The 23,097-nt window shown below is 43.9% G+C and overlaps 1 protein-coding gene across 4 annotated transcripts in view; it reads right to left on the reverse strand.

The window, feature by feature from the left end:
• Window positions 1-23,097, reverse strand: part of GAS7 (growth arrest specific 7) — a 177,365-nt gene that overhangs the window by 100,319 nt on the left and 53,949 nt on the right. For 2 of the 4 annotated variants that reach the window (XM_061616404.1, XM_061616402.1), the window contains exon 1: window positions 5,872-5,922. The exons of the other annotated variants lie outside the window; for them this stretch is intronic. In XM_061616404.1, the coding sequence (XP_061472388.1) occupies window positions 5,872-5,907 (36 nt within the window). In that variant the 5' untranslated portion in view covers window positions 5,908-5,922. Of the gene's footprint in view, window positions 1-5,871; window positions 5,923-23,097 lie in introns of those variants that run through there. 4 annotated transcript variants of the gene reach the window in all.

Consider the following 23,097-nt stretch of genomic DNA (forward strand, 5'->3'; position numbering starts at 1 on the left):
CAGCTTCCACTTGCTGGTTATTGCTCACTGTGATATCTAAACACTTGGATATTATTTTGTACTCTTTTCCAAATCTATGCAATTGTATTACATTATCTCTCACTTCTGTAGAATGCTCTTTAGTCTTCATTTTCCTTCAGATCCACAGCCTGACCAATGATCCTTCAACAGTGAGGTTTTTATCCTGACAATGTGACAGCGACTTTGATGGTTCACAGGTGGAGGCCAACGGTAAGGTAATTGTGTCCTCGATAGGGCAATTTCTTTTACCTGTATAAACTGGGAGCTTCCACAGCACAGGGGTTGAATACTTATGCAAGCAACATGTTTCAGTTTTTTACAAACACTTCCCAACACAAAACCAGTGTCACCTTACAATAATTGATTTTGAGTTTCAGTGTTTCAAAATAAAATATCACACAGAACAAAATTACAATGTACAATTTGTAATTCAGTAATATGAGGGCATTGGCACTGTATTTACCTAATGCACACGATGTACAGTGATCAAAAGTTTTTAGCATGGAATTCTAGCTCTTTCTAGGAAAAAAACACTTTAACTGTCCATGCACACACGCTCATGCTCTCACACACTTCCCATTACATTAAGTCACAGTACATCTTTCCACACAGACACAGTATTGCTGAGCTAAACTGTGAACATGGTCCATCTGTGAACCTATGGAAATGACTAGGATGGCATATGCTGAATCCTCAGATTTGTGCTGCTCACGGAAACAGCTTCACTTGACTTCCTGATCCATCCTGAAAAGGATGCCTGTCCATGGTGAAAGTTCAAGCCTTACTCAACAGAGAAAAACCACTTCTCATTTACAAACTGCAGGAAACCCTCCCCCACACACAAAAAGAGGGATCCTAATGAGGAAACATCTGTGCATTCAGGTCAGCTATTCGTGCAAAGGAGATACCATTTGCACTGTTTGCTACCAGATCCAGATCTTGAGAGGTTGCTAGAATCTATTTTATGTTCACCGCCCAGAGAGCTATCGCTAGTCGGGTGGTATATAAATTTAATAAATAATAAATAAATAAATAATAGAATCCAAATTTACAATCAAACCTAGAACTATAGAATGACAGCTATCCTGCGACACTGTCCACTCAGGAATCACTATCTTGTAAATAGCCACACCAGACTGTATGAAAGCCTTTTTCACCCACCGGGTGTTTAAGATGTAAAACTAAGGGGGTGTTTTAATGCTTTAATACATCTGAATATGTAAAGTATGAATGCAACAGTTGTTTGAAACACATATATCACTCAAATACATCCATCAGAGGTTTGGGATAGTTTGGAGTTCCCCATTGATGTCTGCTCCATTGCAGATTCAGTATTGGTTCTACATTATTTGTGAAAATGACCCTTACAACGGGGGTGGGGAGCACTTACGCATTGCCAAAAAAAAAAAAAAGAGGGAGTGTATCACCAAACAATGAAGACAGTGCTACAAGGCCAATACTCTACGTTCTTGCAAGTCTTTATCTTTTAACAGACAGCCCTGCAAGCAGAGGACTCCTTCAAATAGAGGACTTTCCTTTACAAAGTAGGATACACGGCTCCCCTGCTTATCGGCCACCTAAATGGACTGCCTTCAAGTTGATTCTGACTTATGGCGACCCTATGAATAGGGTTTTCATGGTAAGCGGTATTCAGAGATGGTTTACCATTGCCTCCCTCAGAGGCTGAGAGGCAGTGACTGGCCCAAGGTCACCCAATGAGCTTCATGGCTGTGTGGGGATTCGAACCCTGGTCTCCCAGGTCGTAGTCCAACACTCTAACCACTACACCACACTGGCTGTCTGATCGGCCACCTAAATATGCACCATATTAATCACCAAGCAACAGGGAAATGCACAGTTGCCATTTATATACAGAATTTCATATCAGTGTATACCATGTCTCAGGATTTGAGAAAACATTTACATCTATACTTGTCTGTCAGTAATGGTTTGACACAATACACTGGCTCCCACCCCGGGCCACTCATTTCTATAGACCACTGACACAGATGGAGTGCCACCCATACCAGGGACGCCTGTGAGTGTCCAGATATTTCAAATAATTTCTATCTCAATTTACAGACGAGGGGGTAAAAATTCCAACCTCAAACCCAAAGAGAGGACAGAGTAAAAAAAAATGCCTACACTGCATGGCATGATCCAAAAGAGGAAGCCATCTCACATCACTGGATGGACATTGTTGAAAATTTGTCAACCCAATGAATTTATGTTTTAATTTTCAAGTAGCATCACTGGAATGGGAGCACTGCCACCTTGAGTGTAGGACTGAACCCTTGAGTTTCTCATTGGTGTGCACAGGGGCGTCCCTACCGGGGTGCGGAGGGTGCGGCCCGCACCCGGGTGTCACCATGAGGGGGTGACACCCAGAGCCACCCCGCCCGCGCCGTTGCCCGGCAAGGCTGCGCCGACTCCTCCTCGGAGGCAGGCGGGTGGACGAGAGCGGGAGCAGCGTCGGCAGGGCGAGGGAGGGGCACCCACGTTCCCAGGCCTTCTGCGGCTGGGTGCCCCTTCGCCGCGCGTCCTCCCAGGGGCATAGACAGGGTGGCTGGCCTCGAGTGCACGCGTGCACTCTCATCCATGCCCCAGGGATGGCACACACACCGGAGGTCCGCATCCCCCCGCACTCCCGCTAGTGACGCCACTGGGTGTGCATGCACACTCTTTATTCCTGGACCAAAAAGCATGCAGTATTTTCACAGGTCTGATTCTCAGGCAGGCCACCTACAATCCTTGGTTAACCTACTCCACTGTCAAACCCTCAGCATTTCCTAAGGTACAGGTAAGGCAAGGAATGTGTGCTATTGGGTGCCACTGCTTAAAGGCACCTCTTTCACCTTCAGGCAACAACATGCAGCAACTCTCCCTTGCCTTTCCACTGTTGAACACTGTGAAAACCTTCAGAAAGTGATGTTCAACATATTGCTGTGGAGAAGGAAAGACCCATGGGTGCACCAGCTTGGCCCTGCATAGCCAAGGCTCTTTGGCTGCCTTGGCCACCCAGCTTTCCTCCTAAATTCGGAGCTGGGGAGGCAGCAGGGATCTCTGGACAATCCCTATCTACCTCTGCAGGTTCAAAATTGAGAGAATGTCATGAGCAGCCTGCCTAAAGGTGATCGCCATGGGAAGCTGATTTATTAAAGCCCATTCATAGTGAGCTTTTGTCTGGGGAATCTATATTATGAGAAACTGTTTCTATATCCCACCCTTTCTCCTGCAGGAGTCCAGGGCAGCTAACAACTACCTTAAAAATACAATCAAAATAAAACATTAATCAGTCATACACTCCAAATGAAAGGTATAAATCCCAACTGAAAAATATTATAGGCTGATTTTATGCAATGGAGAGACCCAGGACAAAACAATAAAATGTAAAACAAAGAGCGTACTTGTCTGGGCCAGTTGTTGCCTGCCTGCACTAGCTACCTGTATGTTTCCAAGCCCAATTCAAGGTGCTGGTTTTACACGGCCTTAAGGTCTGACACAGCCTGGGATCCAGGTACCAAATGGAGCACCTCTTGCCATATGTATCTATCCAGAACCTAAGATCATCCACGGAGGCCTTCCTCAGAGTGCAACAAGAGAGTGTGCCTCTTCAGCCATACCCTCCCAGTTATGGAATGGTCTCCCCAAGAAGGCTCATCTGGCACATACTTTAACATCACTTTGGCACCAGGCAAAGACATTTCTTTTCTCCCAAGCCTTTTAATAATTTAACATATTTGATCAGCTAATGCTTTTAACATGGTCTACCTTTCTTTTTGATTAACATGACAATGTTTGTGCTTGTAGGCATTTTGTTGTTTTTAGTTCGCTTGGTCTGTTGATGGCTGTATTTTTCTTATAACAATATTATTGGGTTTTAAAACTAATTCTTATTTATGTTGCTTAGAGACTTTGGCATAAGATAACTAAGAAATGAAATTAATAAATAAGCCCTCCTCCACAATGAGGGCTGCTTCTATGGATCTTCATTTACGCAAATTTCATTACCTCAAGAGATAAGGGAGATAAATTACGCATTTTTTTTGTAGACAGAAAGGGGTGCTAACCCACCCTTCCTCTACTATGCAATGGCTGCCAGCAATGTATATGAAGTGGGGTGCACTGGCAAGAGATAGAATATACATCAGAAATAGGGAGTAGGGTTGATCTGAGATAGTCTCCCACTGTAGATTGATTAAAAGGGTGGGGGAGTTTTATTTATTAAATGTTGTCTAAGCCATTCTTCACCCAGACCGTGAATAGGCAACATCCCTATCAGGGATGATGGGAGTTGCAGTTCAGTAACATCTGAAGGGTACCACGTTGGCTATCCCTGACCCAGACAGATCTCAGGACAGTCTACAATAACAACCACAAAATACAATAAAAGCAAAACACAATTCATCCTAGAAGACAACTAAAAAACAAGAAGCTATCACAAAAAAAGGCCACATACAAATTTAACACCTTTAGTGTATAGTTGTGTGCATTGGAATTCACGAGCAAAACAATGGCTGCAGATACCCAGTATATTTTTAATACATATAGCTAGTTATGGTCTTCCAGAGAATTCTAGCATGATAAAACTGATTCCATTTAACTCCCTCTTTTTGGCACAGTACAAGGCAGCTGAGAAGCAGGTCAAGCAGCTGGACTAAATGATCTAGTTCCTTTGCAGTGCAGAATTCCAAGTGCTGAAATTGGACTGAACAGAACCACAGCTCAGTGACAGAACATGTGCTTTGTATGCCGAAGATCCAAATTTCAGTTCCCAGTACTCCCAGTTAGAAAGGACTTCAGGTAGCAGTTCTAGCAAGGAAAGACCTTTTGTGCTGGAGGTCTGCTGCCAAACAGAATAGAATGCAATCTGTGGCCCTCCAGATGTTGTTGGACTCCAGCTCCCACTGGCCATGCTGGTTGGGGCTGATGGGAATCCAAAATATCTGGAAGGCCACAGGTTTCCCATCCCATGTAGACGTAGACCGGGTGTGGGGAACATTTGGTCTTCCAGATGTTGTTGTTCAGCAATAACTGGAGGGCCAAAGGTTCCCCACACCTGGGGTAGACAATACTGGGTTGCATAATCCAGAGTAATTGGACTCCGCATAAGGCAGTGTTATGTGTTTGAGGATGTACTGGTCAGGGAAGGGGAAAGATCAACACTGTGAGAACATAAAAATTATACTGCAGCACCCACTTGTCTCCACTCTGACACAAATGTGTTAATGCAACATGATGCAAAATCCATGAACAGCCTGTACATACCATGCTGCCCCCTGACAGAAACCAATGGAAAGCATTCAGGAAAAACCACAAGTCCCCAGTAATGCTTATGAGTCCCAAACAGGGTGTAAAGTCCAAGCTGTGATTGTGGCAATGCTCAGCTTTCCCCATCACCCTCAGTTTTCATGTTGCTGAAATTCTGGTTCTTTCTTTATAGAACATTTGGTTTCCATGGTATCAGATATACTGTGTGAGATTGGGCTTATATTTAGAAACTGGAGCAAGGATCATGTGAGCACCCAAATAGATATGCTTGTGTTGTTATAGCAACCAACAACTTCTATCTACAATTACCCAAATCAAGATTTTTTTCAGTTGGTAGAGGAATTCACAGTTGAACAAAGACCCTGTTAGAGATCTCATAGTTCCAGGGAGTGGACCCAACCTGGATGGATATTGTTTGTTTTATTACTGTTAAATACTAGCAACAAAAACAGAAGCACAGCACTACTGCAGTATTTATGACTGAGTGGCATTCAACAGTTGTACAGTTGGAGAGAACCCAGGAGGGGCAAATACGATGGTGCAGCTTGGCCCCTGATGAGCCTTTCAAGAGTCACTTACCCAAATGAATGGTGATGTACCAAGCCCAGCCTGCATGCACCATTTTCGCGACAAATACACTTTGTGGTGTTATGTATAGAGTGAAGGGCTTTGTTGCCCTCTTCAGCTCCAGATAATAGCTCTGTTGTTGTTGTTCTAGTAGTCCTTGAACTGTCAGAGTCACAAGGCAGAGAGACAAGGACAGCTGCAAAGTGAGAGCTCCATCTAAGACTTGTGTCACATGGTCAGGAACTCCACAGCACCATCTAGTAAGGGACATGTCCAAGCTTCATAAACCAACTTAAACTAGGCCTGCAGAACTGCAGTAAGATACAAGTGGCTTTCAGTAACTGAATGGACACTAAAAAGGGGACCCTGTCCCACAGCTTTCAAAGGCTCTCCTTCATGCTCTTGGTGACCTTTCCTGAATCCTAATCCAACAGGCCTTTATCCTGCTTCCAACTCTCATTACCTCTGGCCTCTCCTCAGGACCTTTCCAGATTATCATTTCTTTGTGTAGTAATTTTTCATTTCTTATCAGTGCCAGCCCGAGACATTGACAGGAAGCAGGTTACTCTACATAACTGCATGGCAGGGCCAACCCTGGTACATAAGAAGAGCCTGGGGGATCAGGCCAGTGACCCATCTAGTCCAGCATCCTGTTCTCATAGTGGCTAACCAGTTCCCCATGGGAAGCCCACAAGAAGGACCTGAGTGCAGGAGCACTCTCGCCTCCTGCAGTTTCCAGCACTGGTATTGGGAAGCAAGCCTCCTCTGAATATGGAGGTAGCGCATTGCCATCATGGCTAGCAGCCATTGATAGCCTTATGCTCCATGAATTTGTCTAACCCTCTTTTAAAGCCATGCACGTTGGTGGCCATCACTGCCTTATGAAACTCGCTCCCAGAGAACTTCAATGTCCGAAGAAGTATTTTCTTTTGTCTGTCCTGAATCTCCCAACATTCAGCTTCATCTGATGTCCACAGGTTCTCCTGTTATGAGAGGGAGAAAAACTTTTCTCTATCCACTTTCTCCATGCCATGCATAATTTTATACACTTCTATCATATCACTTCTTACTCACTTTTTCTCTAAACTAGAAAGCCCCAAATGCTGCAACCTTTCCTCACAGGGGAGTCACTCCATCCCCTTGTTCATTCTGGTTGCCCTTTTCTGAACCTTTTCCAATTCTATAATATCCTTTTGAGATGAGGCGACCAGAACTGCACACAGTATTCCAACTGTGGCTTGCATCATAGATTTGTATAACAGCTTTGTTGACAGTTTTATTTTTAATACCTTTACTAATGATCCCTAGCATGGAATCTGCCTTTTTCACACAGCTCCTGCACACTGGGTCCACATCTTCATCAAGCTATCCACTATGACCCCAAGATCTCGTTTATGGCCAGTCACTGCCAGTTCAGACCCGATGAGCATATATGTGAAATTAAGATTTTCTGTTGCATACAGATTTTTGCTGCATACATAGACTGAACCTATGTTTCCTCTGTGCAGATTAGACTCAGGACACAAGGATGGACAAAAGAAAAACCTGGAGATAAGGGACAGATGTGAGTGAATAGGAAGTGAAGAACCAGTTTGCTTGAGATTTCAGATTCTTCACTCCTGTTGAAATTGTCTGTATATCAAAACAGGTCTGGGAACCTAGACAGGAAAGATTCATGTAAGATTAAACTTTCAATAATACAATCACTCCTCCAGGGGAAAGAACCATATGCAGAGGTAGGCCACAGACGTTATTAGGAACTGGCAGTTTCTGTGAAGCAGCAGTTACCTGTGAAACATCGCATACTTGGTAAGCCACTGCAGGCTTACCTGGAGGAGTCTGATTTTTAATATGCATTTCCACAGGCAATGTTTTTGGAAAAACATGTAATAAGCAAGACTTCATCCCCTCAATGAACAAGGATCTCCCAGTTGTGCAATTGTACATACACAAATTTAGCTTTATGTACCTCAAAAATCCATAGGAAACAGAAATCTATCATACCCCCAACATGCTAGTTTTATACATGTAAAAAGTATATTGTGGGTGGGTGGGGAGAAGAGCTTGAAGTTACACCATGTGGGGCTTCTGTTTGTATTTCAGTGATACCAGATGTGCTAACATTTCTCATATCATGCATACAAAAACCAAGGACTTTCTGGATTCTCATTCACAAATGTTTCTCAGGCTTTGCTCTCACAGAACAGATGATGTAGTAAACCAGTGCCTGGAATGTTCCACTTCAGAATGCAGGTGGAGGCTCACCTGATTGGATGCCCTGCCATATAAAAAGGGGGAGATCCCCTGCATTCTGTGTCAGCAGAAAGGGTTTTTATCTAGCTTAGGCATCCCCCTGACACACTAGTAGTTCTAATCAAAGGAACATTTTAGCTCCCACCTACACTCCAGACTCAGGTGTATTTCCACAACTGCTATTTGTGAGAATTAGGCTTCAGTATACTACGTCAGCTGCACATCAATCATTCCTAGTGTTGCCAGCAAGTCTCAAGCAACAGCACAAATGGAGACTAAATGGCTGCAGAGCGCATGGTTCCCTCTGCCTCAGCCAGGAGCGTCTCCCTCCCATCCCGTAGTAGCCCCTACTAGAGAAAAGGGCTTTCTCCCTCCTTTCTTGGTTTGCCTAAGAAGATTGCAGACTGCTTCCCTCAGTTGTCTGTGATACTGGGGAAATGGGGTGGAGAGGAAAAAGCTGAGCAGTTTTCCATTTGCTTGCTTGCAACAGAGAGTAAATGGCATGGGAAGACAGAGAGAAGCTAATATAAAGAAGGAAACACTTTAAAACAGAACATCCGTAAGAGGCACCTTTCTACCTTCCAATATTTTGCAGATGAAAAGCAATGAGACTTCTGTGCACGAGTGGGTGAGGCTAGAAGGCCGGGGCCAGCAAAGCAGCATGTGGGCAATGGTAGGGCTAACGATTCAAAAGTGCCAGAAGCAGAAAGTAGAAATTTGAACTGCATGCAAACCAATGGCTCCAGATGACAAAAGCAGTGAGGCAAGCAACAGGCTATAAAGCAAGTCAAATACAAACCGGAAGCACGCATATGTGAACTAGATAGCATTCAGAGGGCATTGGTCCAACTTTGTGGTACCTCAAGTGTTCTTCCGCCACAATAGGTGACTAAGCCAAGATCAGTCAGAGAATCCATGGCAGAGAATTCTTAAGCAGAAACAGGTGAAACGTGTGCCTGAGCATATGCAGGATTTCCCCCCCTCACCACTGAGAAATTGAAACGTCCTTTACTCACATACTTAGAATTAAAAAGCAGGGCTTACAGAATGATTGCATTTTCCCAGTGAAGCCAGGAATAAAAGTCCCTCTGAACACGTGCAGAACACTTTGCCTCACTTTTCTCTATCCACTTTTTCCACGCCATGCTCCCTGCGCACAGATAATTCAGGAGGGCATTGGCAACAAGCACCTTCTTGCCCAGGCTTTTCAATATAAGGCCTAAGCCCACCGCGCTTTCCTGTTTCCAATTTCTTTGTTTCTGAAGCCCATTTTTAAAAAAACAAATTAAAGTATCTTCCAAACAATAACACAACCTACCCACCAGAGTACTCACAAAGGCACTTTCATTGTTTGAAGTTCATGTTTGAGTTTATGCAGTTATCAATACATCAGACGACTCAGAGAAGGATTGAATGAACCCCTTTCCTGTTACAAGCTTCTCTAACTCTTGGTTTCTGCACGAACTCTGTGGGCTTGGAAAAGGCAGAGAAAAAATTGCCAAGAGTAAAAGTATTTAGAGTTTGGGGAGAAAAATTTGGGACAGGGATAGCATTTGCATTTAAAATAAGAAATTACAGCAGTTTGTTTTCTTGATTCAGTGAAAACATCTAATAATATGATCAACCATTACAGTTTTGGACATCACTGTAAGGGCAGGCTAGTTCTGCACACACTCACACACTCCTTTCTGTTCTCTATTCAGGTAAGCAAACAGCATTATCAGAGCTCAAGGACACATTCCAGCCAGGCAAAAACACTCAAGGAAGGTACTGAGACTGGGGCTAAGAGGGGTGTGGCCTGGAGAGCGTGTGTGTGACTGAGGAGGAAGTATAGTCTGGAAAAGTCCCAGGGGCCAGCGAGAGAAGCCTCAACGGCCACATTTGGCCCCCTAGACCTGAGGTTGTCCACCTCTGATCGACAATACAGCAGGGGCGCACTTTTTGGTGTTCTGCTAATACGGCGGCTAAAAGCAGAGTAAAGCCCCACTCATACAGCGCTTTTACGGCGTTTTTCAGGCGACGGGCACCAGTTTATTGAAGGAGTTCCGCTTTTCGTCAGGTTTCGCTTTTAGGTGGGAGTCTGGAACGTAACCCGTTATATGAGTGAGGCCCTACTGTATATAGATTCATATATAAGCTTGGCAAACAGTTCCTTTACGGTGCCTACACCTAAGGCTTCAGCTTCAACTAAACAGAGATATATATGGTACAAAAGACAAAAAGGAGGGCACCAGACCACTTGTTTAAAATCTAGGTTACTGGATGAGTCTCTAAAAGTCATGGCTGTACTGGATGAATCAGGACATTGGAAGTGTAGCCAAAGGTACACAGCAAGATTTGCTGCTGTGTGAACTGGAAAAGAAGGGGACCATGGAATCATTAAGAACAGTGAACCAACTTTCAGCTTCTGGTACTGCTGTAAAAGGAAGTTGAACTTTCCCCTCTCTCCCCCATGCTCAACCATATACAACACAACTGAGGCTCTAAAGAGAGGATTCTGAACAATATGGCAATACTGATCTGTTTAACATCCCAATCTACATGGACAAGGAACTTTGGGTTACCATCTGAAACCAACTTTACTAGTGAGTAAGTTAGGGACTTATTTCTAAGTAAACATGGACAAGAAGGCATTGTCTAGAAGTGCTGCCTTTTATGGGTCTCTGTGAAACTGAATTCCATGTGGGAATTCCATAACTGTCCTATATTGCCAGGGTTAACTATTCACCTTTACATAATTTACTATTTCTGAAAAACAAAGATTGTTTCCAGATTTTCCCAGGAGTTCTTGATTTTCTTTCAGCTTACTTCAACATTTGATTTGGTTCTTGGATGTATAAACAAAATCACAGGATGGAGTCCATTCAAGCAACTGATCGTGAAAACAATTCCTAAGGGTATTAACAGCCCTGACAGGTGGAAAAGGCAAAGTGGAAGATCTGTTATGTTCAGTGATTTTTGGCTTTGGTCCAGATTTCATAGCTGCAATGATGAAGTTTAAAAAAAACAGCAGCAGAAAATTCACAGAAGTCAGCAAAGCTCAGAAACTAAAAGGGCTATTTTTAGATCTTGGTACAAAAAAAATTAATGTGATTACCCCTCAAATGTCAAAAAGGAGTTCAATATCTACTACGATACTGCTGCCAGAAAACCATAATTAAGTAGTTGCAAAAATTTGGGGGAGCTACCAAGCCTTTAGTTATTTTGAAACAAGGGAAGCCATAATACATAATTAGAAGGAGGTTTCCTCACATTGTTGCTTTATGTAACAAACATTGCCTAATGCAACTAAGAATGTGAGCAGTCTCTCATTTTGTACATATTTTCATACTTTTCATCTGAACATAGTTGCTCAAAAAATGAAGTCCCCACAATCTTGGGGGGGAGGGGAGAGAGAGAAAAGGAATCAAGCCCCAGGTTTCTAGGTCTCCAGAGTACCTTTAATGAGGTCATCAAGCAACTGCCATAGCCCAGAAACCTCTACAACTCCCACAGCCTTTCCAGCGCAAATCAGGCCAGAAAAATGCAAATAGCATATGCAAGTGAGACTCTTGCCTGTAGCATCCCTGCTCACTTTGCACTACTTATTGCTGGCAAAGAGGAGCACTGGCTTCAGAGAGGACTTGGGTCCTCAAGCACATGTATGTTGCATTGAAGAAAGCTAGATGTCATAGAAATTGTAGCCATAGTATAGTATGCTGATTCACCCTAGTTGATTCCCTAATCATCCTAGTCGCGCTGAAGGCCTCTAACAAGATTGAACACTCATGACTAGGGTTGCCAGATCTCCGTTTTTCGGCCTGAGACTCCGGTTTCTGGGGGTCCCCTTCGGCTCTCCGGCTGACCCACCTTAATCTCCAGACTCTCAGCTTCAATTAAAAAAAAAAGTTTCTAGGTGGTCTGGTTCCCGAGATATACACCAAAACATCAGCCGCCCCCCGCGACTGTTAAATCTGTTTAACGGATCTGTTATAGCAGCTCCTAGCAGAGCTTGGAAAAGTTACTTTTTTGAAACTACAACTCCCATCAGCCCCAGCCAGTATGGCCACTGGATTGGGGTGATGAGAGTTGTAGTTCAAAAAAATAACTTTCCCAAGCTCTGGCTCTAACCCTGCCCTTTCAGGATTGTAGCCAATAAGTGAAGCCAGGGTTGTGATTTGTTGACCCAGGCAGTGCCTACACCTAATTGCAACATCAGGAAATGGTGGCTTTGAAATCTTCAGTTTGAGTAAGTAATAATATGGCTTAAAGTTTTTTTTCTCTTGTGTGCAAGACCCGGGCTGTTAGAGAGGGCAGTGCTTTGAAAACCTTGGCAATATGAAAGTATTTAATCCAATACTTGCTTTTCTGGGAGTAAAGCAATTCTAATCCCATGTACCTGGAGTAAACCCCATTGAATTCATTACTTTTGAGTAGACATGGTTAGGATTGTGTTGTAAATTAATGGGACTTTTGAGTAAACATAACAAAGAATTGTGTTTTTGTTGTAAATCTTCCTCTTCCCTCCAATCCTATTTAAAGCAATTAGGCAGGGTTTACCTAGCTATCACATTTTTCATTAATACTGATTAATACTGATTTTTAAAAAAATGTTCTGCAATGACCAACTGGTTTGACAATAAACTATTATATGGGGTGTATTCTTACAAGTGTGTGTGTGCATGGAGTCTTTCCAACAACCCTGTGAGGTAGGGTTGGTTATTGGAAAACAAGGCAGCTCACATTAAGAAATAAATCCCTTTTAAAACCAATAACTATAAAACAAGTATAAACAGTTGCAAAACAGCTTAAAGTGGCATGATTCTGAATTTTGGGTTCGGTGAATGAAGTTTATTTATTTTTATTTATTATTTGATTTATATCCTGCCCTTCCTCTCAGTAGGAGCCCAGGGCGGCAAACAAAAGCACTAAAAACACTTTAAACATAATAAAAACAGACTTTAAAATATATTAAAACAAAACATCTTTAAAAACATTTTAAAAAGCTGTGACTCCAAAATTTATTTATGTATTTTATTTACAACAGTTATATACTGCTTTATTATGTGCTGATAGGATCTCACTCATGTCAGCAATCATGCCGCAGCACTCTGCATTAACTGACTGACTGCAAGGATTTTTTTAGTTTTGGTTTTCGGTTATGAATCCTGACTGGTTGTGGGATGCTAAGTTTTCTGCCTTACTCATAGGAATCTTGTTGTGGTTGGTATGGTATTGCATTTAGGAAAGCATCACTGTTTTTTGTTTTTCATTTTCTGTTTGCATTTCATTTACCTTTAACCTCACTCCATTATATCCATCGAAGCAACAGCAGTGGTTGCATATGCTCAGCTCAACCCCCTAAAACCCATTGATGATGCACCTTGTTGGTTGCATGGCAGTTTGTTTCTTGCCCAATAGTGGTAAAAGAGAATTCACATATTTGAAAGTGTGGCTGCAATTGCTGTTCCCAAGCTGCTGCCTGTGAAGGTAGACCAAACCATGTGTGTTTTCTCTCTGTCAATTATTACTCACTGGAATTGGGTTGGCTGTCAAAGTGAGTTTATAGCAGCCCACAGGGTAGACAGAAAGGGTAGAGAATCTTCTTACTCTTACTCATTTCTCAGACCTCTTTCTGAAGGATCAAATCTGTTAAGAATTTTGGAGCAGCCATGTTAAAAGATAGGGGCAGGGCATTCCAGGCAGGAGGTTCCCAACCCTGCTTGGATATCTTTGCAGAGGATCCCTTGTCAAGCTTTACCAACAGCACAATCCAAACTATATCTACTCAGAAGTAAGTCCTGTTGAGTTCTATGGGGCTTAGTCCCTTAGTAAGTGTGTTTAGAATTGAAGCCTTCAGGGGCATCCATATTTACTCCCGAATGTTCCCATTTAACATCTACGCAACACTAGGCTCCTTTCTTCCTACAGTGGCCTTCTGGTGACTGGCCTGGCGGCACTTAAACCCTTGTTGGCGAAAGCAAGTAGGCTAGATTAAATGTTCCCTACCCAGGCTCCATCTTTTAGCTAAGATTTCTATGTTAATTTCCAATCAGATTTTTTTTTAATTGTATGCTCCAAGCAACTGTGATTGATGCTTAATGACATCACTCGGGCCCGCCCCCACGACATCACTCGGGCCCGCCCCCACGACATCACTCGGGCCCGCCCCCACGACATCACTCGGGCCCGCCCCCACGACATCACTCGGGCCCGCCCCCACGACATCACTCGGGCCCGCCCCCACGACATCACTCGGGCCCGCCCCCACGACATCACTCGGGCCCGCCCCCACGACATCACTCGGGCCCGCCCCCACGACATCACTCGGGCCCGCCCCCACGACATCACTCGGGCCCGCCCCCACGACATCACTCGGGCCCACCCCCACGACATCACTCGGGCCCGCCCCACGACATCACTCGGGCCCGCCCCACGACATCACTCGGGCCCGCCCCACGACATCACTCGGGCCCGCCCCCATGACATCACTCGGGCCCGCCCCCATGACATCACTCGGGCCCGCCCCTAAAATCTCAGGTTTTGGGATGCTTCTGACCTGGCGACCCTACTCATGACACAAATCAGGCCCTCATATACTTGCCAATTTAGGATTGTACTTGCTGCATCTGATGAAGTGAACTGTGGTCCACAAAAGTGAATGGCATAATACATTTGTTAGTCTTTAAAGCAGTGGTAGCCAGTGTGGTGCCCTCCAAATATTTATTTATTAATTATTTGATTTATATCCCGCCTTTCCTCCCACCAGGAGCCCAGGGTGGCAAATATTGTTCAACTACAACTGCCACCATCCCTTATGTATAGGCCTCTATATTCTTGTATTAAACTCAGATGTCCTTTAAACCAGTTTATTTTAAAAAAGAGACACTAGAATGTAAAATTTTAAAACGTTAGTCAAAACCCCAATTTATTTAATCATCTACCCTATGATATCTTGATCATCTGGCTTTAAAAGAAGCTACATTATCTGGGACGCAAGTTAAGAGACATAGAATAAAGCTTATGGGAATATTCAATCTGGTTAAGGACCTCCGTCTCTCTTATTTATAATCTTGTTAAGTCTAAAGCACAATTCACACGGATGCTGGAACAGGCTTCATTCAATCCTGAATGAATACCAAAAGTGTAGCTCCTAAAATCAGTAACCTTAAGCATGCACAGATTCAATATATAAATTATTTTTGTGTACCTTTGGGAAGATTTCCAGTATAAGCTCTATTTTAGCAACATGCAAAATTTCCATGCACCAGATCACGTCATTCCCATCACTATTTGTCCTGTTTACATTTTTGACCATTCTGAGAATGGTGTTAATAATATAAATTCAGGAGTGCATGTTCTCAGAGACAGCACATCTTATTTCTAAAGAGTGAATGCAGTAAAAAGTGCTTTGTTTGTTGGGTACTGCAGTGTTACACTCACACCATGCATAGGTCCAACTTCCTCAACTTCAGGAGGAGGAAGGCAAAACAAAGTAAATTATGTTGCAACATAAATTACTCAATAAGAAAGTTACTACAAAAACATCACTCGTAAGGCTAAACCACCACTTAGCAAACTAAAACATACATGATTCAGTGGATGCTTAACCAAAATTTTATTAGTAAAATTGATGAGAAATCTCTTGCAACTGTGACTTGTGCCCCAGTAGTGATCCATTAGGGATAGGAAAGGGTATAAGTTGCAGCCAAGAGTCAAGATTTTGGATGGTGTGAATATTCATCCTTTCAAAATTTCCCAGCATATTCACTGAATATCAAAAAGGATACTGTAGAACTACAGAAGGTGCAGAAAAAGGTAAACAAAATGATCAGGGGGCTGGGGCAATTTCTCTTGTAGGGAAGTCTACGTATCAGGATTTTTTGTTTAGAAAAAAGCCAAGTAAAGGGGGGGGATTACACAGTTTTTTAAAATTATCCATGAGGTTGAAAAAGTAGATATAGATCTTTTCTTCCTCTCTTATAACACTAGAACAGGGTTTGCCAACCTTTTTTGGAATCTGTGGACACATTTTGAGTAAGTGGAGGCTAGTCACAAAATGGCTCCCATAAATGCATAACAAAAAATTAGAATGTACAGTCATTAATGCTCCCCCCCCGCAACCTCATGCTTGCCATGGGAAGCAGGGCTGTGGAGTCGGAGTCGTGGAGTCGGAAGCAATTTTGGGTGGAGTCGGAGTCTTCAAAATAAATTTTGATTGACAAATTTTTTAAAATATAAATTTAAAATGTCAAAGAAGCTTCCCATGAAGTCAGCTGTAGTTGAGCATTTCACCATAACTCAAGATGGAAAACGTGTGTCAGTGTATGACACAGGACCCAGATGAAGACAAATGCTGTGATGCCAAGATCAGCGCATATTCAGGCAGCAATAAAAATGCTCCTATGAGAGCTTCCCATTTAAAAAGACATTTACAGCCCTTTCCAGGGCTGTGGAGTTGGAAGCAATTTTGGGTGGAGTCAGAGTCGGACAGTAGAAAAATAGAGGAATCAGAGTTGAAGGTTTGGCGTATCGACTCCACAGCCCTGATGGGAAGTCGGCTATGTCCTGCTGGTCCTGATTGTGGAGACAAAACACTGATCTCCCTCTCTCTCACACACACACATACAGTTACTATCTAACAAAATGGAGCAGTCCCCAATACCAGGAAAAATATACATACATATACATTTCTCCCTCTCTCTGGCTGTGCATGAAAAATGGAAATGGATTGCCTTCAAGTCGATCCCAACTTATGGCGACCCTATGAATAGGGTTTTCATGGTAAGCTGTATTCAGGGGGGGTTTACCATTGCCTTCCTCTGAGGCAGTGACTGGCCCAAGGTCACCCAGTGAGCTTCATGGCTGTGTGGGGATTTGAACCGTGGTCTCCCAGGTCATAGTCCAACACCTTAACCACTACACCATAATGGCTCTCCTGACTGCGCATACATACATACCTTTCCCATTCTCTCTCTCTCTCTCTCTCTCACACACACACACACACACAGACATACACACACACATGTACATCTTCCCCTCTTCCCCAACTGCATCTCTCCCTCACTCACATAGACCACACATACCCCTCCCCACTCTCTCCCAAGCACACATGCACACACACTACACATTCATCTGTCTCTGCCAAAGTGCATCTCTCTCAATCACGGACAGAGCATGCTTGAGCAACTCCCCCCCCCAAACATTCAGAAATCCCCTCCACATGCAAAGGAAGTGACTGACATTTCCAAAAATTATACAAAGGGAAAAATGTTTTTCCAAAGAAAATTCCTAAGTTCCTAACTTGGCACACACAGATACCAGGTTGATGGTAACTATACTAGAACCTGATGTCATCCAGTGAAGATTTCACAGCTTTTAAATAGGATTAGACATCATACTTTGGACACATAATAAGAAGAAATGATTCACTATAAAAGACAATAATGCTGGAAACAACAGAAGGGAGTAGAAAAAGAGGAAGATCAAACAAGAGATGGATTGATTCCATAAAGTAAGCCACAGACCTGGACTTAGAAGATCTGAATTATAACAGATGCTATTGGAGGTCGCTGATTCATAGGGTCGTCATAAGTCGTAATTGACTTGAAGGCACAAAACAAAATTTATGGCTGACAAGGCTATCAATGGCTACTAGCCATTACGACTGTGTACTGTATATATTCCAGGATATGTGCTATCTCTGAATACCACTTGCTGGGCAATAATAGCAAGAGATTGCTATCTACCTCACATCCTGCCTGTGGGCTTCCCATTAGCCACTGAGAAGTAAAGGATGCTGGACTAGATAGATTTTTGGTCTAATCCAGCAAAGCTGTTCTTAAGAAGCTGATTCCAAACAGAGAAAAAGAGATACTTCTCCATTCAGTGCATAGGTAATCTGTGGAATTTGCTGCGATATAAGGTGGTGATGACTACAAACAGATTTAAAAGAGGGTTGGACAAATTTATAGAGGACAGAGATGTCAAAGGTTACTAGTAATGGTGGCTATATTCCAGATTTATTTATTTATTATTTATTTATTACATTTATACCCCACCTTTCTTTCCATGAAACCCAAGGCGGCTGTATTCAGGGGGGGTTTACCATTGTGGTTCCCAGGCACTCTCCCATCCAGGCACTGACCAGACCTGACCCTGCTTAGCTTCAACAGGGAGCTGGCCTCATGTGCTTTCAGACCATAGCCTGGGTTTAGAGGTATCATGCTTCTGAATATCAGTTACTGGGGAACACCAGTGAGAAAAGGCTGCTGTCTTCATACTCTCTCACTCACTCACACACACACACCCCAGATCAAGCTGCTTGGTAACCAGGAGCGGGGGAGGGGAAAATACATGCAATATGCAGTTTGAGTTGCTGGCATCATTTGGAGCTATTTGCCACATCAGCAGCATTATGCAATGTGCCATTTTGTCAACTGTAGCCCCTCTGTGATTTGGTTTTGTGTGGATTTGACCTGTGGAGGCTTGGTATGTGGACAGCCTACAATACAAACGCTAAACAATGCTACTGTTATTCATAAACAATGCTATTAATAATCATATGGACTTTATTGTCAAATCCTCACTACTCAAGTTTAAACATGCTATTTCAGTTTACTTAAAAATCCGTGATGAATTCCAGGTCTTATTTACGCATGAAAATTGGTAAGGCTACTCAGTGTCCATTCAAATTTCACCTTACCTTCTAGTTCTAAACTAGTGTACACTGACAGTTTTCGTGACAGCAAGGAGTCCTTCCTAATTGTGAATCTATGAGGACATGCAGCACCATGAGTGAACGGGTACCCAAGAAGGTTTTTACTTGTGCACTTTTACCCTGTAAACAGCCTATAGATAAATGTGTTGCACAATTCTGTATATTATCATCTTCTGAGTATATGCTTTACACTATGGTTACATTCAGACATGGGCCTTATTGCATCAGTTTAATGGATTAAAACGGTAGCACTTCTGTCCTGATTTCTGAAATTCCTTTCACACTGTTGCGTTAAGGACGCCTTGTTTTCGTACCTCACCACTTACACACATGCACACTGTGGTTCCCCCCAAATTCACTGCTTGAGTTAGTGTCTGGACACAAGAATGTGTGTGGTAAAAGGAGAAAGGGAATGCTGCTACCTACGCCTATGCTGGAATACCAGTACAAAATATAATGCGCAAATTACCAGGTAAGAAATCGTTGAAATAAAAAAATAAAGTGCAGTGTGAAAGCAGCCAAACATTCTAGCCTCAATTGTAAAACCTTCTTTACTCCCACAGACCATTACTGCAAACATTCTTGCACTTGATTGAATTCAAAAGAAACAACCCTACAGCGCAGCAGGCAACAGCAATATGCTTGCACGATGATTTTAACATGGTCTCCTGAACAGCCATTGCTCTTAAGCTTTGTACTACAGCTGATTTTTAACTGGGGCCATATTTTTAAATGAACAAGGGCTAAAAACCCGGTAACAATGGCTCCTCCCACTAATTTCAACACAAACTGAGAAAGGCAAAGGGTGGAAGGCATCTATAGAGTAAAATGGGTGTGTGCATGTGTGCATGCTCTTCCTTAACCTCTGGAGGTAATCTTCTTACCTCTAATCTCAGAGTCAAGCAGGAGGGGGCACAGTTTAAAAAAGCTGGGGGGGGATTTGGTAATCCTGATAGATGACCTGTATTGAGAATGGGACAGGAGGAATACATCACTTCTCCTGCTTCTTGATCTTTCTGTGGCTTTTGATACAACCGACCACGGTATTCTCCTGAACCAGCTCTGTGGGATAGATATCGAGGGCACTGTTTTACAGTGATTCCATTCCTATCTACAGGGCTGTGTCCAGAAAATAGCACTGGGGGATTATGTCTCAGTCCACAGTCTTTGTGCTACGGCACGCCACAGGGCACAATCAATCACTGTTGTCAATGCTGTTTAACATCAACATGAAGCCTCTGCGCATGGTCATTAGGAGTTTGGGAGCAAAGTGTCATTACTGCACAATGATACACAGATCAATTTATCCACAACGTCTGAGTCAGGGGAGGCCGAGTATGGTCTGGAACAGTGTCTGGATGCAGTTGTGGAATGGATGAGGGCTAATAAACTGAGCTTGAATCCTGGGAAGACAGAGGTATTGTGGGCAGGTGGTTCCAGTGTCTGGGAGATTGGGCATTTGTCTGTTATGGATGGGGTTACTCTCCCTCTGAAAGAACAAATGCATAGTCTGGGGATGCTCCCAGATTCAGTTTTTGTCAGCAGCTAGCAGTGCCTTTTCCCAGCTATGGCTGGCCATTTCTGGACAGGGAAAGCCTGCCTACAGTGATTCATGCACTAGTAACCTCAAGACTTGATTACTGCAATACGTTCTATGTGAGGCTACCCTGGCACCTGGTCCAGAATATTGAGCTGGTACAAAATGCTGCAGCTAGACTGTTGATAGGGACAGACTACCATGAGCACATACCTCTGGTGCTTAAAAGCTTGAACTGCCTGCCCACGTTACCAGGTCAGGTTCAAGGTTCCTATATTAATTTACAAAGCCCCAAGCATATTTGGTGTCAGGATATCTTAAGGAGTGTCTGATCCCTTATATCCTGGCCTGATCACTGATCTCTGTCGGTGTTCCCCCATGGCTCAGATGCAAGGCTTGTAACGAGTAGAATCCATGCATCAGTGTAGTGGGCCCAAGCCTATGGAACTCTTTCCCAACTGAGATTAGACAGGCACCCTCCCTGTTGAACCTCAGGTGTATGACTAAGACTTTGTTACTGTAGGCATTTTAATAATAATAAATAATAATAAATTTAATTTTTGTGTCGCCTATCTGGCCGAAACCACTCTAGGCGACGTACAACATTAAATTCAACAATACATAATAATACAATACATAATAAAATACAATGCAGTCAACAATAACCATTTTAAAAAGCGGCAGTACAGGGCCATCAATAGACAATTTTAAAACAATATAAAGAAATTAGCCCACCCCGGGGACCCCAAAGGCCTGTCCAAAGAGCCATGTTTTTAAGGCTCGGCGAAATGTATCCAGGGAAGAGGCATGGCGAAGATCGAACGGGAGGGAGTTCCAGAGAGTGGGGGCCGCCACTGAGAATGCCCTCTCTCTAGTCCCCACCAACCTAGCTGTTTTCGTTGGTGGGACGGAGAGAAGGCCCTGTGTGGCTGATCTGGTCGGGCGGCTTAGTTGGTGGTACTGGAGGTGCTCCTTCAGGTAAACTGGGCCGAGACCGTATAGGGATTTAAAGGTTAAGACCAACACCTTGAATTGGGCCCAGAAAACAACTGGAAGCCAATGTAGATGAAATAACACCGGCGTGATGTGATCACGGCGGCGGCTGTTTGTAAGCAGGCGTGCCGCCGCATTCTGCACCAGTTGTAGTTTCCGGACCGTTTTCAAGGGTAACCCCACGTAGAGCGCATTGCAGTAGTCTAATCGAGAGGTGACCAGGGCATGTACCACCAGTGGGAGCTGATGAATAGGAAGGTAGGGTTGCAACCTCCGTATGAGGTGTAGTTGATACCAAGCTGCCCGGCTCACTGCCGAAATCTGAGTCTCCATGGACAGCTTGGAATCAAGAACAACCCCGAGGCTGCAGACCTGATCCTTCAGGTGCAATTTTACCCCATTAAGATTCAGGTCAGCAACACCCAACCTTCCCCTGTCACCCACAAGTAGCACCTCGGTCTTATCAGGATTGAGCTTCAGCCTGTTTCTTCCCATCCACCCACTCACGGATTCCAGGCACTTGGACAAGGTCTCTACAGCCAACTCCAGTGAAGATTTAAAGGAGAGATAGAGCTGCGTGTCATCAGCATATTGGTGACACCGCAGCCCAAAACCCCTGATGATAGCTCCCAGCGGTTTTACATAGATGTTAAATAGCATGGGAGAGAGGATAGAACCCTGTGGTACTCCACAAGTGAGGGGCCAAGGGTCTGAAACCTCATCTCCCAATGCTACCTGTTGATGCCTGTCAGAGAGAAAGGAACGGAACCACTGTAAAACAGTGCCTCCTATTCCTAATCCCCCCAGGCGATCTAACAGGATACCGTGGTCGACGGTATCAAAAGCCGCTGAGAGATCCAGGAGGACAAGAAAGGTGAATTCTCCCCTGTCTAATGCCCTCCTCATATCATCTACCAGAGCGACCAAGGCTGTTTCAGTACCATGTCCAGTCCTGAAACCCGATTGGTATGGATCTAAATAATCCGTTTCATCCAAGTGTGCTGACAACTGGTTAGCCACCACTCACTCAATGATCTTGCCCAAAAATGGCAAATTCGAAATGGGGCGAAAGTTGTTCAAAACTTGGGGATCCAAGGAGGACTTTTTTAGAATGGGTTTTATAATTGCCTCCTTGAGGGCCGGTGGCATTACACCCTCCTTCAAGGATGCATTTACCACCGCCCTGATCCCTTCGCCCAATTTCTCCTTGCAGTTCATAAGGAACCATGATGGGCAAGGATCAATCAGACAGGTGGTAGGCTTCACCGTTGAAAGTACCTTGTCCACATCCTCAGAAGGAAGAGGCCGGAACCGATCCCACTGAACCGGATTGCAACTGGTTAACTCTGGATTCTCTACTGCATCCACAGCGTATGGAATCGAGTTCTTCAGGTGTTCGACTTTATCGGCAAAGTGCCTTGCCAATTTGTCACAGGAAGCCTTTGAATGCTCCAAGGGTTCCTGAGCGACTGGACCGACCAGGCTTCGGACCACTTGGAACAACTTCCTGGGACAGCACTCTGTGGATGCAATAGAGGCAGCAAAGAAATCTTTCTTTGTTGCCTTTATTGCCACCTGGCAGGCAGCTATTGCTGCTCTAACCTGTGTTCGAGCATCTTCAGGGCGGGATTTCCGCCACCGGCGTTCTAGTCGTCTCACCTCCTGTCTCAGACTTCGCAACCGAGGTGTATACCACGGTGCTGTCTGAGTTCTGTTCAGGGGGAGAGGACGTTTCGGAGCCACCCAGTCTAATGCC

This window comes from Rhineura floridana, chromosome 3 (assembly GCF_030035675.1).
Source record: "Rhineura floridana isolate rRhiFlo1 chromosome 3, rRhiFlo1.hap2, whole genome shotgun sequence".
Lineage (NCBI taxonomy): Eukaryota > Metazoa > Chordata > Lepidosauria > Squamata > Rhineuridae > Rhineura > Rhineura floridana.